The sequence below is a fragment of the Paroedura picta genome, chromosome 4 (assembly GCF_049243985.1).
Source record: "Paroedura picta isolate Pp20150507F chromosome 4, Ppicta_v3.0, whole genome shotgun sequence".
Taxonomy (NCBI): domain Eukaryota; kingdom Metazoa; phylum Chordata; class Lepidosauria; order Squamata; family Gekkonidae; genus Paroedura; species Paroedura picta.
In genome coordinates, this window is record NC_135372.1 from 2,245,658 (window position 1) to 2,261,768 (window position 16,111).

At 51.6% G+C, this 16,111-nt stretch overlaps 1 protein-coding gene across 2 annotated transcripts in view; it reads right to left on the reverse strand.

Moving 5' to 3' along the window:
* Nucleotides 1-16,111, reverse strand: part of CPAMD8 (C3 and PZP like alpha-2-macroglobulin domain containing 8) — a 51,781-nt gene that overhangs the window by 12,714 nt on the left and 22,956 nt on the right. For both annotated transcript variants that reach the window (XM_077331506.1, XM_077331505.1), the window contains exons 20-28: nt 9,637-9,868; nt 9,352-9,505; nt 7,780-7,922; nt 7,564-7,615; nt 6,667-6,965; nt 5,489-5,714; nt 3,514-3,690; nt 962-1,043; nt 169-325 (exon numbers count right to left, since the gene is read on the reverse strand). In XM_077331506.1, coding sequence (XP_077187621.1) covers nt 169-325; nt 962-1,043; nt 3,514-3,690; nt 5,489-5,714; nt 6,667-6,965; nt 7,564-7,615; nt 7,780-7,922; nt 9,352-9,505; nt 9,637-9,868 — 1,522 coding nt within the window. The remainder of the gene's footprint in view (nt 1-168; nt 326-961; nt 1,044-3,513; nt 3,691-5,488; nt 5,715-6,666; nt 6,966-7,563; nt 7,616-7,779; nt 7,923-9,351; nt 9,506-9,636; nt 9,869-16,111) is intronic.

Genomic DNA, 16,111 nt, shown 5'->3' on the forward strand with positions numbered 1-16,111 from the left:
GCCACCCACTGGGGTTGCCTGCCTAGAGAGAAGCCCCAGCAGCCCTCTCCCCCCACCCCCACATCACTGAACATAATGGCTGCCCCTAGCTAGCCCTGAAAAGTGTGTGGCCCCTGGCAGAGAGGCAGCTGCTTGGGACGGAAGGGCCTCCTCCATGCCCCTTCCTACCTGGATGTCCTTGTTCAATATCCTGCCCACAGCTGGGAAAGAGCCCTCCTCCTTCTGGTGCTGAATGATCCAGTTCTTGGCCACCAGCAGCTCCTTGGGGTCGATGAAGATGAACCCGTGCGACTGAGCAAAGGACTTGAGGACGAAGGCCGTCAGCCTGGAAGGGGCACAGAAAGCCGGCGGGCAAGACGACAGCCAGGAGCAGACCACTGGCAGCTCCCCCAGGGGGGCAGGGCCTGCCAGGACCAGTCCAGCCTTAGGCCGGCCTTAAGAGGGGATGCTTCACAAAGAAGAGCATCACACACAGAAGTGGCTGGAAATAAGCTCATGCCATGGGCATCTAGTTGCGCCGTTCCCTTTTGGGAACGAACAATTTAGAGCTCCACTTGTGGCCTTTTTCAAGGGAGAGGGCAAGGAGGGGTCAAAAAAGGCACCCCGAGCCCCGATCATGAGACAGGCACCCCACCCCCGCCATCTGAAGCAGACCATGCGTTCCCACTCTTTCCTGAGCCCACCCTGGGAGCCTTGGAGCTTGCTTTTAAAGACAGCTGGACAGATTCATTAGTCCCATCACACCTGGAATCTCACATTTGTGGGCATCTTCTCCAGTCACTCGTGTTATCAGAATCCCGAGGGACGGGCTGAGCTCCAGCCCCACCTCCTCCTGCCTTCAGCCCGTTAAGGCTGGCCAGAGACTGGCCGTCCACGATACGTGCTTATCCGGCCGAACAGAGCTGCAACTCAGACAGGCACAGGACAGGCAGTGCTCCTCCCCTGGTTCTTGGCCACTCACCACATGCTCCCTGATGAATCCCGTTCCCCAAAGGCACTGTAGGAGCCGTCTTGCCTCTTGTAGGTCAGCTGGCGCTGGTACCCTAGACAGCACGAATCAGGACAGGGGGACACTTTCTGTGCTCTGGACTGGATTGTTTTTGTCATAGATTCTCATAGGGCAACTCTGGTAACTGCTGTGGACAAATGTCCTCCCCTTGACCCCAATAATTCAGTCATTGGGTCACAGAAGACCCAGTGGCTCCTGGCGGGTAACAATCCAGATAAAACCCAAATAAAACCCCCTTGAAATCCCTTAATATAAACCAATCAGCCCACCCATAACAGCCACAGTATGGCCTGGTGCCTCAGGCCATATTGATGAACTGGCTTCACAGAGGGGCCCAGGTCTAACTTGCCCTGAACTCAACCAAGGACCTGGCAGAAGAGCCATAGAGTTGGAAGGGACTTCCAGGGTCTAGTCTGACCCCATAGAATGCAGGAAATTCACAGCTACCTGCCCACTCACAGTGGCACCAAAACCATGTCTTGATGCTGCTGCCCCCCCCAAAAACAAACAAACAAACAAACAAAAAACAGAACCCGTGGCCAGTGTGTATGTAGGAAATTCTGCTCCTGGTCAAAATGGTGATTGGTATTTCCCTGGGTATGCATGATAGGGCCACAAGAGCCAAGAATAGACACAATCCCTTCTGCCCAGCCACTCACAATCTGCACAAGTTCACAAAATCAGCCTCTCCGGCAGATGGCTCTCCAGCCTCTGCATAAAAACTTCCAAGGAAGGAGAACCCTCCACCTCCTGAGGAAGCCTGTTCCACTGAGGAACCGCTCTGACTGTCAGGAACTTCTTCCGGATGTTCAGGCCCGAATTATTTTGAATTAATTTTGGTCCTTCTATCAAAAGCAAGATAAGCCCCCCCCCCCCCCCCCATGAGTAAGCTTGCCACTCATTAAGGCCATATGCGGTCTGGGCCCGGTATACCCGAGGGACCACCTCTCCACCTGCACTCCTCAAAGAGCCTTGCGCTCTGCTACTTCCAACCTCCTGGTGGCCCCTGGCCCCAAGGAAGGATGGATCTCAGTAAGAGTTGAGCTGAGGCTCTTGCAATTCCATTTTCCAATGTTATTGTTATGATCATGTTATTACTGTTATCATCTGTTACCATCTGTTATCTGTATCTTTTCTGTAAACCTCCCTGAGCCTTCAGGGAGGGCAGTAATTGAATGAATGAATGAATGAATGAATGAATGAATGAATTTAAATAAATAAATAAATAAATAAATAAATAAATAAATAAATAAAGAAAGAAAGAAAGAAAGAAAGAAAGAAAGAAAGAAAGAAAGAAAGAAAGAAAGAAAGAAAGAAAGCATAACGGCCTGAATCACAGAAGTGCGACTGACTGTTCCCGTGCTCAGAGACAGGGCAACTAGATGGCTCCTTCATTTATTCATTCAATATATTATTTTATTTTTATGTCGCCTTATGGCTCAGGGCAGCTCACAAAAAGTTAAAAGTACAATTATGATGTTTTAAAAATAAATGGTGCCAGTCTGCTTGGTTTCATTGGGATGGAACAGGTGAGTGGCAGAGTACAATCTTCAATAGTGTAAATGGGTGGGTTCAGGAAGCAGCCAGCAAAATTTAGATGTAATCTTCAGGCCTCAACCACAAGCCTGGCAGAACAGTTCTGTCTTAAAAGCCCTGCAAAACATTATAAAGGGCTCTGATCTCATTAGGCAGTTTGTCAGGCTGAGGACAATTTTATGTCTTTAGGCCCTTTATTTAGGGCCATCACTTGACCATAACACCCTTGGGAGACATAGTGGGAGAAGTGGGCCTGTAGATACAACAGATCCAGACCACGCAGGGGTAGTCAAACTGGCCCTCCAGATGTCCATGGACTACAATTCCCACAAGATGGGAATTGTAGTCCATGGACATCTGGAGGGCTGCAGTTTGACTACCCCCGAGTCTTAGGGCTTTAAAAGTATGCCCCAAACCTTTAATGTGATCCAGTCTTCAATCTGGAACCAATGGAGCTGGGAGAATATCGGTTGTATATGCACTCTCCCCTGCGTTGTTGCATTTTGGACCAGTTGGAGCTGCCTCGGATGCAACCCTGTGTAGAGTCACAGTGACTTGGCCTGGAGGTGACCTTTGCATGGATCACTGTGGCTAGGTCAGGTGCTGACAGGTAGGGTGCTAGTTGCCACACCTGGTGAAGATGATAAATCGCCTGGTGTGCAACTTTTGTGACCTGGGCTTCCATTGGATCCAGGATCACACCCAGCAAGGTAACTGCAGAGTGCTGGATGACCAGATCTATCCATTAGGAGACACTTTCAGTTACTACTTGGTTTGGTCATGGTCCCCCCCCCCACCCCCTGGAATTCAGTGGACCTTGCCAAGTGGAGATGTAGAACAGCCACAGGGGTTTCCAGCCACTCAGGGAGCGGAAGGAACAGGGGCTGGCCTGTCAGTTCCTTCGCAGCTGTTTTGGATTCTAATCTGCTCGCCTCTTCTTCTCCCCTTTTCAGATACATGGATTGTACCTTGAATGAGGTAGTCTGTGGCTTCACTTTCCACCTCTGGGCTGAGCTGCTTGGTCTTCTGCAGATACTTGAGGACAAAAACATTTGGTGCAAAGTGGATCATGTTCTGCTCCCCACAGCCAAAGGGAAGCTGCAGGAGATTGTCCAGATTGTTCAAGGTGGGGCCCATCACATCCCCTGGCAACAAGAAAGACGTCCAGCATCAGACTGGACAAAACAAAATTGTGCTTACCTGTAATTACTGTTCATCAAGTATCTTCCAGGGGGGCACACGTGGGGACTGTGCATAAGCAGGCCTGCCACCAGAGGGGTTCTTACAACTAAAAGCCTCCAGGGGGTGCTGTGCACTAGAGTCAGAAACTCGTTCCTGCCCAGAAATCGCCAGCTCTTGCACAGCAGCACCCCCACCCTAAGTACCATGCAGTGGGCAGGAGGGAGGATATGCGTGCCTGCACAGAAGGTACTCAATGAACAATAGTTACAGGTAAGTGCAACTTAGTTTTCATCGTTGATCTTCTATGCAGTCCCACATAGGGATTCTAGCTACTCACCATGCGGTGGGGCTCTTTTTCACTTGGAGAATGTATGAAGTACTGTGTTCCCAGCTCAAGCTTCTCGCTTTGCCTGAAAAGTGTAGTAGTGTATAAACATGTCTGCTGACAACCAGGTAACTCTGTTAATGGTATCCCATCGAGAAAATGGCTGAAGAAGCATGGATGTTCAGCAGGCAAGGCAACCTGACCAAACCTGTATTTTATTCTCTTATTAAAGACTTTATTACTTTTGACTGAATGGAGTCTTGTGGTCTTGTCTACTAAGGCGGTGGTTCTTTTTGTGGGGGGGAGGGAAGCAGGGCCGCGCATGGGCGTTTGCGCAGCAGTGTCGCGCATGCGCGTTTGCGGCCACACATGGCGCAAAACCTGCATGTGCCGCTGCACGTGCATGGCATGCGCCGCCGCACAATCGCCCTCCCCGCTGCCACCGGTCCGCAGCCTTAAAAAGGTTGTGGACCACTGTACTAAGGGATTTATCTCAAGGCTTTCTCCCACAATGCTGCCTTAAGTTTTGATCCCCTGTCCTCTCAAGCTTTGGCAGTCAAGCCTTGGCAGGCCTTCCATGTGGGGATGTTATGCTCTTCAGCCAAACAAATGGACATAAGTCATGTTCATCTGTTTGTGACATATTTGCTCCCCACAACGGGTGCACTTTTTGAAAAGAGCTTGCTCAGAAGTCAAAAGCCACCCCTCAATCCGGGGAAGCAATTCCTGACAAACACAAATGACTGGAGATGCCACAAAAACGACCTTCTCCTCCGGCAGCACAAGAAGACGAGGCGGTTGTTGTGTGGGAGCACACAGTCCCTGCGTAGGGACAACCTTCTGGCTCTGGTGTGCAGAACCTCCTGGAGGCTTTTAGCTGTAAGAAGCTCTCTGAGAGCAGGCCTGCTCATGTGCAGAAGGGCAAGGATGAACCTCTGCTCTAGAACAACTGCAGCCTGCTTCTACAAACAAGGGCAGGCAGGAAACCAAACATGCTCCATGAGTGTTCCCGGGCCAGTTTGCAGGTTCCTCGCAACGAACACGGGACTTTGCCTGATTCTGCAAAGGGGTGCTCATTCTCACCCCCAAGAATGCATGCTCAGGACCATGGACTGATCATTATGCTTGGCTTTAGAATGGGAGGAGAAAAAATTTCTGGGGGAAGTAAGGCCTTTGAATGGGTCATCGACCATCAGATGAAGCCTACATGTTCAGAGCCATCATGCCACAGAATCCAGCCACTGGGCATGACCCCTGCTTTGCCCCTTTGGGGCATCTGGCTAGGCACACTGAGACACAAGCAAGAAACAGAACCAAATTTCTCTTCACTTCACCAGATCCACCCATTCGGGATATTCCTTGTGGTGTAGGCTCACCCCAAACCCTGTCCTAAGGGCCCACCTGCCTTTGGTCCCCGTGGCCCCAGCCCCCAATACCGATCACAGAGGCGGTGGCTTTCTCCGACCCCGGGATCACGTTGTGCGGCACGCCCAATGTAAAAGCTTCGTTGTGGTTCTCGTCCGCCTCTTCCTTCCTCCAGATCTTGTACTCGCCAGCGGAGCCCCAGCCCGTGGAGAAGCCGACGTACTTCACCTCGGGGGGCCGTGGGGCAGCCCACGACACGATGATGGACTCGTTGAGCACTGAGGGCCCATGGCCGACCTGCAGGGAAAGAAGTCCCATCCCCCAAATAAAATCCAGGCATTGGTACTGGCGGGAATTGACCGGTGTCCAGAGCATCCTTGTGACCATGGAGGAACCCTGAAATAATTTTTCAGGCTTCAAGGAGGCCTAGAAGTGATGTCGGCCGGCTACGCCTCCCTGCCCCTTTCCCTGGAAGTGACATTGCCACCCGCATTGACAGGCAGGCTCTCTTCACAGAAAACTTCTCGATCCTCTACTTCGTCCCAGGGGTTCAGTTAATGACGAAGCGACACCAGTTCCTCCTCAATAATCTCTCTGCAGAAACTATATCTTGTGTAGCTGAATTTTTAATGGTTGTTTATCGAGCCAGAATTAAGATGTTTTAATCAGTCACTATAACTCTATTTTAGTTTATAATATGAGCTTATTTCACCCTATTATATTTTTACCCTGCTGTATTTTACCCTGTATTTGCCTCTTATAGCTTTATGCCAATAAAGGATTATTATTATTATTAACAGGCAGGTTCAAGGAGGACTGAGGGGTGAGAGGCAGGAGACAGCTTAAAGCTGGAGAAAGCATGCAGGCTTCACCCCCTCCCACAAGAGAACTCACTCATGCTCAGGAAGGGGGGAGGGGGAGCAACAGAAGCTAGCTTGTGGCCAAGACCATTAAAGCAGGATGGGAAAGGCCGCAGACCCCCTCTGGAGCTCCTGAAGATCCCTGGGGGGTACGCGGGCCCCTGGTTGGGGATCCCTGGTCCAGAGGCTCAGAAAGAGTCACTAGGAAAATATTCTCAGGGAGGAATAGGAGCTCTCTTCCCTCTCCCAACAATCCTTTCAAAACACATTTGGTGATATTTTCCTGCTCAATAAGCACCGCTGCTTGGGACTCTCTTCAAGCACCCAGGCACTAGCTAGTCTGAGGACTGCCAAACAAAGGGGCGCTTTCACCCGGACGATCCTCCCACCTGGATGAGCCCGCTGGTCCAGCTGATCCAAAAGGTCCGGAACTCGTCCCACGAGAGCAGCCCCGGGGTCTCTGCGCTGGCCACCGGCTCGCCCATTTTGCTAGCAGAAATCCACGTCCGGGAATTTTGATGCCCGCCAAGGACAATTTCCGTCATGGCCGTCATGTCGTGGGGGCTGGAGGACAAGGCGATGTGGGCGCTGTGGTGGGCCTTCACTGCCACGCTGAAGTGTGTCATTCGGGAAGGTTTCTGCACATACTGGTACTCATACTTGTTAGGAGTAGAAATATGAATTTTCTCTAGTCAGAAACAAAACAAAACATGCGATGCCGTTAGCGGCCCATCTCCCCCACACTTCCACGGCCAGCGAATGCTGGCAGGGGCTCATGGGAATTGTAGTCCATGGACATCCGGAGGGCCGCAGTTTGACTAGCCCTGCTTTGGGCTATTCCCCTCGGGGTCGCTGAAGCAGTTTGGTTTGTTATCTGTGTCCGCTTCATCCCTCGCTTATGGACAGTACCGTGGGCCGGGCCACTAAGAAGCAGAGCAGCACCCAAGACCCAGAGCGGAGGAAGCTCTCTGCTGCTCCACGTCCAGCAGAAGGCAGACGCAACTTTATTTTGTCTGAGAAGAGCCCCACAGCTGAGTTGGGGGGATGGGGTAAAAACTTGTTCAAGACCGAGACAAAGAGAAGACCGAGAGACAGAGTGGTCCAGGCTGGCCGGATTCTCTAGAAAAAGTGAGTGCCCACAGGAGGCTCTTCTGGACGAAGCATCTACTGTGGAAGCGACACATCTGCCAGTGCCTGTGACACCAGAGCTGCCGCTCCCCTCAACAAGCCAGCCCTTCCCGCCCTCGGAAGGTGAGACATCGGCTCCCGCTTGAGGGTTCTCTTACCATTAGGGCAGAAGAAGACGCTGTAGGTGTACTCTCTGGTCAACCCCTCTGGCTGCAGGAAGACAGGAAGCCACGCGTGTGAGGGAAGGCGGAAGAGGCTGCATCAGACACCACGGGAGAAAATGCACCGTGCCTCTGCAGCCCCCGGCCCTCCAAGGAAGCCTGGCTCCCCCCACCTCCACCAGCCCGCTGGACCACCAAGGGGAGGGGGCTTACCTCCACGAGGATGCTCCTCCGGACGTAGTCAACCCCTACGGGGGCCTGCCGATCCAGGTAGAAATCGTCTGCGTGCTTCCCACTCTTGGCGAACTGCAGCCCGTCCTGGCAGCAGCTGCTTCCGCCGTAAGCAAAGGCTTTGGCTGGGCAGGAGACCAAAGGAAGGGGTGGGCTGCTTAAAGGCTCTTAAGACCGTTCCTTGTTTATGCTCTTAATCTGGGGGCCTCAAGCACGGGGGAGCCCAGATTTTGACAATGAAGAAAGAAACAGAATGAAGCTGGTGGGCTGCCAAAGGCCTCACTGAGCACAGAGCTCTCCGTTCAAGGAGTCCAGCAAGCAGGCCAGGTTCAGGCACATCAGGGGATTTCCTGTTGGCTCCTTTGCCTGGCACGAGGCCTGCTTTGGGCCAAAGCCCCATGGCTTTCCTTAGGCTCAGGAAGCATGAAGTCTGAGGGCCAGCCTGACAGCTGCTGTGCCTCAGTTTCCCCAGCGCAAGCCAACCGGCTGCCCTGAGCTTCTGCACCTGGCCACCCATTACACCACAGCTCTCTGGAGAAGACGCCAGTCTCTTTGCCCCGACTTAACCTTTTGAGGCACAACTTTCTTTCTTTGGAGTTGTCTCCTTTTCAGAAAGTAGATTCTGCTGGGTTGCCATGTTGGTCTGAAGTAGCAGAACTAAGGTTGAAGACCAACACTCAAGGTGTACACTTTAAGGCCACACAGTTTAACTCAAGGTGTAGTCTTTTGTGTGCATGTGAACACAAAAAAGCTGCACCAGGAAAATTCAAGAGGACAGAGTAAGCAGGGAACTCAGGCCCTTCTCAAATGGCACCCCTGGATAACCACACTTCCAGGCAGGAGAGTTTAGAGGACTTGCGGGAGACAAGAAAATGGGGCCCAAAGCCCCCTTTCACAGCAACCTCTGAACAACCCTTGTGCGAGCGGTTTCCTTCCTGCTCTCTGGAGGCACTGAATCTCCCTAGCTCAGTGGTCCTCAACCTGGGGGGTCGGGACCCCTTTGGGGGTCGAATGATCCTTTCACTGGGGTTGCGGCAGGGCAAGCAGCTCCATGGGGGCCATCCACACAACAGCCTTGTGGGGTAGATCGAGATAGAGCGTTTGTCTGTCTAGAGCAGCAGAAAAGAGCGAGATCAGCATGGTGGGCCAAGAGGAGAACTGAACTGAGAAGCCCCAGAAAAAAACAATTTATATACAATCCTGAACAATGGATCTCCACGCCATGGGTCAGTTTTGGTTTAATTTCTGCAAAAGAACCCTTGCCTAATTTTATGGTTGGGGGTCACCACAACATGAGGAACTGTATTAAAGGGTTAGGAAGGTTCAGAACTTTCCTGCATTAGGAAGGTTCAGAACTTTAAAAAATTTTTTAAAGACTACTGTTACCCGCCATGAGCCTTATAGGGAGTGGCAGGAAATAAATTGAATGACAACAACAACAACAACTCCTGCTCTAGCTGGAAATGGGAGCGTGGGGTAGGAGGACCTCAGTTCTCCTAATGCTGAGACACACGCGCACACGCACACACACGCGCGCGCAAGAGGAAGTCTGACCTGTGATGTTGTTCTGCCCCAGTTTGCTGAAGGAGAGGACCACTGAGGTGGGCTTAGCTTCCCCAGGGGCCACACACTTCTTCCTGGTCAGGTGGTGCTTCCCGGGATGCCCCACAAACTTTATGCCTTTGGGAACGGCTATCTTGACGTGGACCTGCAGGGAGAGACGGCCGGTGCAGCTGAGCCAGCAGGGAGACAGGCTGCCCCGCCCACCGCCCCTGGCCACAAGGGGTGGCTGCTGCTTCTGTCCAAAGTCACGTTCCTGGCGAGATAAGCCCGGCTTACCTCCAAGCACACTGCCATGTAGTTGTTCACTGTCAGCGGGATCTTGGTCTGTTCCCCACGGATGACACGATACGGGAGAGTGAACTCGATGAAGAAAGCCTTGAATGTTTTCAGGCTTGCCTGCCCGGCCACGCCCATCCCCCTCTCCTCCGACATCCCTACGGCCTCTGTCAGCCACGTGGTGATGGAGTCTGGGACTTCCACCTGCAGCTGGGCTTCCCCAGACCCCTGGCTGCAAGAGAGGGGGGAGAAGGGTCACAGGGGAGGGGACTCCCCATCCAAACTAAGGTGGTCGTCCGCTGCCCCCAATGCCTGCACAGTACCCGCTGCCAACCAAACGCAGCCAAGGTGCCTCCAAATGAGCCAATAGTGGAAAAGGCAACATCAACTGATTGCCCCGTTGTGGCAGAGGTCTTCATTTGCCCAGATGACACCACTGAGCATGTTCTCTGGCATCCTTCAGTTTTGGTTTTCCATCCTTCCCCCCCCCCCCCTCCAGATCTCATTTGCAGCACTTAAAGAAAAAAGTAAGAACGCAGCTGCCATCTGCCCCAGTTGACCTGGAGGAACACAGAGACTTCCTTTCCTGCTGTACTTAAAGCCACACAGCGGCTTAAGCAGCCATTTCCTGTTCACCTGAGATTCCTGGAAAGAAATCTGTTATGCTCATTTGGGCCAACAATTCAATTGCTGCTTCTCTGCATGCCGCCAATGAGAAATTAGTGTTTTCTGTCTTTTATAATATTTATGCCAATTACATTCTGGAAAATGAAGAGGAAAGAAGAGATAAGAGGGGGCTTCTGCTGCAAAGGAAAAAGCAACAGCAAATCGTGGTGAACTGACCTAGGATCAATTTAGTGCCCCGGTGACCTAGAAACAGCCAATTAAGGCGAGAAGCAGCAGCAGGAGCTGTGCAACATTTTAAAAAGGGAAAAGAACCACGTTTAATGAGGTAGTCAGAGGGAGACAGTGTAGCTTTGCTGCAGGGCACCTGCTTCTAAGCGAATATATAATAGGATTCTTTTGACTAGATTTCAAGGGAGGACCCCAGGTTATATATGTTAAGCGTATGTTCCAGATGACTATAGGACTATAGGAGTCTTACACTCCACCACGGTACTTTCCAAGGAAAGAAGTCCAAGTATTTCCGGAAAAGAAAAAAACCAGTTGGGATGGATTGCTTTAATGTATAGCATGACTTGTATTTGCTGTGGTGCTCAGCTGCAAGCTGCTTTGAGCCAGGCTCTGAAGAGGCAGCATGGAAATATTCTCACTCGATAGTCTGCAGTTGTGTGCAGGGTGACGGGGATGTTCCAGGTTCAAATCCACAGCTTCTCCTTATACGCATCACTCCTATACTGCCTCGGTTCCCTGGCAACAGGGGCGTACAAGGAGATCCTCAGGATTTTTACAACAAACACGCTAAAAACAATGTGGAATATTAATTATTGCACAAATTAAAATGCCTCTGCAAAGATTTTCACTATGCAAGACATAGTACTACAAAATCAAGGAGGGCGGAAGAGAAAAAGCAAATTGAGATTTTGACCCAAAGTTAAGAGTCACACTTGAAATATGTATCTGCCTGAGAGCATGTAAAGACCAAGGAAACATTAGTTACATCTAGGAGTGTACATTTGGATCTAGACTCCAAAAATAACTTATCCGTATTTTTCAAATTCATTTCGACTTCCCAAAGGTATATGACTTTTCATGGGAAAACCAGAAAAAAGCCCCAAGAAAATCCTGGATATAATTGGGAATTACAGATTGATCTGAAATCTTATTTATTTATTTATTATTTATTTATTTAGATTTATATACCGCCCTCCCCGAAGGCTCAGGGCGGTTTACATTAAAACTAATCAACGATACATGAAACAGTCTTCGTTAAAACATACAGTAAATAATAACAGTGGTTGTAACCATATAACAGAATAATGTAACAGTATAACAGTATAATAAAATAATATAACGATGGAACGGTGCAATACCACAACAGGTCCAGAGCGCTCTGGTGGAGTTCTGGGAGGAAGGGGGGAGATGGGGGGAGGGGGGGAGCGGGGGCCCTTCATTCGCTGTTGGTTGTGCCTGGTCTCAACCAAATGCCTGGCGGAGGAGCTCCTTTTTGCAGGCCCTGCGGAACTGTTTAAGCTCCGTCAGGGCCCTGATCTCCTCCGGGAGCTCATTCCACCAGGTGGGGGCCAGTACAGAGAATGCTCTGGCCCTGGTTGAGACCAGGCGGACTTCTTTAGGGCCAGGGACCATTAGCCGGTTGGTGGCGGTGGAGCGCAGAGCTCTTTTAGGGGCATAGGCAGGGAGGCGGTCCCTCAGGTACACTGGGCCCTGACCGTGAATGGCCTTGAAGGTAATTACCAGAACCTTTAGTCTGATCCGGAATTCAACTGGCAACCACTGCAGTTGGTGGAGAATGGGCCGGATGTGGGACCTCCACGGTGTTGCTGTGAGGATCCTGGCCGCTGCGTTTTGGACCAGCTGTAGTTTCCGGTTCAAGGCTAAGGGCAGGCCTGCGTAGAGCGAGTTACAGAAGTCCAGTCTAGAGGTGACCGTCGCATGGATCACTGTGGCTAGGTGTTCCGGGGCCAGGTAGGGCGCTAGTAGTTTGGCTTGGCGGAGATGGTAAAATGCCAGCCGCGCTACCTTTGTGATCTGGGCTTCCATTGTAAGGGAAGTATCCAGAATCACGCCTAGGTTCCTGGCGGAGTGAGCCGTAGAGAGCTGTACTCCATCCAGGGCAGGCAGGCACGCTGCTGAGAGGTCTAGTAATATCAGCAGTGCCGACCCGCCTCGGTCCAACTGGCGACGGAGGTCATCCGTCAGGGCGACTAGCGCTGTCTCTACCCCATGGCCAGGCCGGAGGCCTGACTGGGATGGGTCTAGGACCGAAGCTTCTTCCAGGTACTCTGTTAGTTGGTTTGCGACAGCCCTTTCAATCATCTTCCCCAGAAACGCTAAATGCGAGACGGGTCGATAGTTGTTGGGCTCTCGCGGGTCTAAGGATGTTTTTTTCAGCAGTGGGCGTACCACAGCCTCTTTCAGTTCCTCCGGGAATTCTCCCGTTGTGAGAGATAGATTGATTATCTCCCGGAGGGGGCCCTTTATCCTTATGTCCGCTGTTCTTAGGAGCCAGGATGGGCAAGGGTCTAGTGGGCATGTGGTTGGCCTCGCTGTTGCTAGTATCCTGTCCACTTCGGTCAGCGTGAGTCGTCTGAAGTTACTCAAGGTATTCTCCAAAGACGGCCAAAGGGGCCTCTAGTTCACTTTCTGTATCTAAGGTTGGAGGGAGGTCATGGCGGAGTGTCGAGATTTTATCCGCAAAATGACTCGCAAATGCCTCACAGCTGATATCCAATTTGCTACTGTTTTGTTGCCCTTCAGCCAGGGCAGTAAGAGACCGAACTACCTTAAACAATTGAGCCGGGCGTGAGTCTGCGGATGCGATGGTAGCCGAGTAAAAATTGCGTTTCACTGACTTCACCGCCATCTCATAGGCCTTCATCTGCATTCTATAAGATGTTCTCGAGGCTTCGTCACGAGTCTTCCTCCAAACTCGCTCTAGCCGTCTCAGTTCCCGTTTCTTGTTGCGAAGCTCCTCGGTGTACCAAGGGGCCCGCTTGAGACGGGGCCGGAGAGGGCGTCGGGGGGCTATCTCATCAATGGCAGCCAGCAGTCTGTCATGCCAGTTGTTGACCAGGCCATTGAGAGAAGTGCCAGGAGGCATTGGCTCCCGCAGAGCGTTCAGGAATCCAATCGGATCCATAAGTCTCCGCGGGCGAGCTAAAATTTGCTCGGCGCCCAACTGAGGTGGGAGTGGTAGCCATAGCCGAGCCTTCAGGGCATAGTGGTCTGACCATGGCACGGCAGTTGCCGTGACCAGATCCACATTCAGACCTACGCCGAAAATAAGATCCAGGGTGTGACCTGCTTGGTGGGTGGGGCCAACAACAAACTGCGAGAGCCCTAGTGTCGCCATGGTTGACACTAGGTCCTGCCCAGTTCTAGAAGACGGCAGCTCAGCATGGACGTTAAAGTCCCCCAGGACTAATAGACTGGGAAACTGTAGCGTCCAGGCCGCCACCGCCTCTAGCAGGGCAGGCAGGACATCTGGTGGTGCATTGGGCGCGCGGTACACTAACCAAATGGCCACGCTCTCGGTTGATCCCCATCCGAGGCCAACACATTCAATGCCTGGTATTGATGGCGCAGGAAGGGCCCTGAAGGAGAAAGCCTCTCGGATCAGGATTGCCACCCCTCCTCCCCGCCCCGCTGTCCGGGACTGGTGGAGGACAGAAAACCCGGCAGGGGCTAGATCTTTGAGGGCGACTGTTTCGCCTTTCCTGGTCCAGGTTTCTGTCACGAACGCCAGGTCCACTCTTTGCTCTGCAAAATAGTTTTGCAGGGTAGAGGTTTTGTTGTTTATTGACCTGGCGTTGCACAGCACCAGTGTCAGAGGCGGGTTATTCACCTTTGCCTCCACCCTAGTGTCACGAGGGATGGGGCGGAGTCTGGAGGGGGCCCGTGTATGGTTGATTTCCGGGCCCCTTGGTCGCCGCCATCCGCTGTCTCTGCCTCTGCCCCTTATTGTTGGGATCCCTGACCCTTTCAGGGCCCCCGCTTTCTCCCCTTCCTCCGTTCTTTCAAATATGATGGGCTCCATGGACACTGTTGGTTTTAGTTCTTGGTTTTGCGGTTTAGCTAGGGTTGTTGCCCACCCTGGTTCTGTGCTTATTGCTGGTTTCTAATGTAGGTGTGGGGTTTTGTGTATCTGTGGAAGGTTGGTCCCGATCGCTATTTATAGCCTCTCTTAATGGATTTAAGGGCTGTGCAATTTTTAAAATAAATCTCCCCAAAAATTCAGGATTTCTGAAAAATCCCAGATCCCAATACTAGTATGGAATTTGAATCTGAGATTTTTCAGAAATCCCAATTTTGGAGGGTGGGTCCAACAGACCAGAGGAGAAAACTTCATAAAAAAAGAAAAAAGCCTGTCCAATCCTGGGGCTGGCTTGGCTTCTCCTGCAGCATGGTTTAAATGGCACGGCAGTATCCGCCAGCTCCATGGAGGTCTCCCCCTGCAGCACACAGGTCCTGGCAAGGATGGCTTCTCCTGCAGCGCCATTTAAACGACACCACAGGAAAAGCCGTCCCCAGGATCTGCTGTGCTGCTTCTCCTGCTGTCCGGTTTAAACGAGCCAAGCCAACGGGAACAGTCTGATCCCCCCAGATGGCTCATCCGCGGGCTGTCCCTTTGAAGGGATTCAGAGTCCAGCCGGGCACCTTTAAGACCAACAAAGATTTATTCAGGGCGGGAGCTTTCGAGTGCAAGCACCCTTCGTCAGACTAAGAACTGACCATCATAATAGTAGGAATATATGATTTTATTGTGCTACTTCAGACCAACAGGGCTACTCATTTGAAGGGACTGTAGAAGAAGCTCAACAAACAGCTGAGAGGCAGGAGAGGTTTTCAGATCTCTTGGGAATTCCCAAATAGGCCCAGGATTTTCCCTCCCAGTTTTCCTGAGAACCCAGATATATTTGGGAAGCTGAAATATACCCAGGCAAGTTATTTTTCAGGTAAATTTTTAGCTTGAGCAGATATCCAAACGCACAGCCCTAGATCTGGCTAATGATAGGATTATACTTACATGGATACTATTGTTTCTAGAGCTGTCATTTTGTCATTTGACCTGCTATCCATCTGGATTGTAGGATAAAGGGAAGGCTGTAAACATTTAAAGAAAGAGAACCAAAAGGGGATTTTTTTTGGGGGGGGGGGGAGTGAGAGAGGAAGGAAGATTTTGTTTCCAGCCCTGCTTGCCTCTTGCAAGAGGAAGCGGCCTCAAAAGCACCAGCCCAAAGCAACGTTCCAGAAGACCTCTTTGACAGTCAACTGTCTCCAGGAGAAATTCTTTCCACTGGGACTTCAGTCTCTGGCCAGGGTCAGCCTATTATTCTCTTCCAGGATGGCACTTCCCCATCAACCAGGCACAGGGCCAAGAACCACAACCCCACCGCAAGCTTGGCCGACCCAGAAAATTCACACAAAGCTATGATTTCCTCTCCCATGGAATCGCTTTTGTGTGGAAGGGCCCATGCACACTCATTCCCCCCCGAGAAGAAAGGCAGGCCCAACGTGGCTGGCTGCTTGAGTCAGCATCAAAACAAGAGGGCGGGCGGCATCTGCCACTTCCTCCCCCTGCTTACAATCTGCAGGGCCTTGGCTGGAATCCCTTGGGCGGCTTTCAAGACGGATCTCTCCTGCTCAGCTGAGCCGGTGCAAAGTCACTCTCGGAGAGAGTTTCTGTCAAATGGGATTTCTAAGCATTTCCTTGAAATTTCCTTCCTGGGCTGAGCCCCATCTGGGAGGGATTAGTCACGCATTTTAGCTGCTCTTGTGCCAGAAATGACTACATCAAGAGCTCAAGTCATTTGGGGGGATGCCCTCCCCAAAG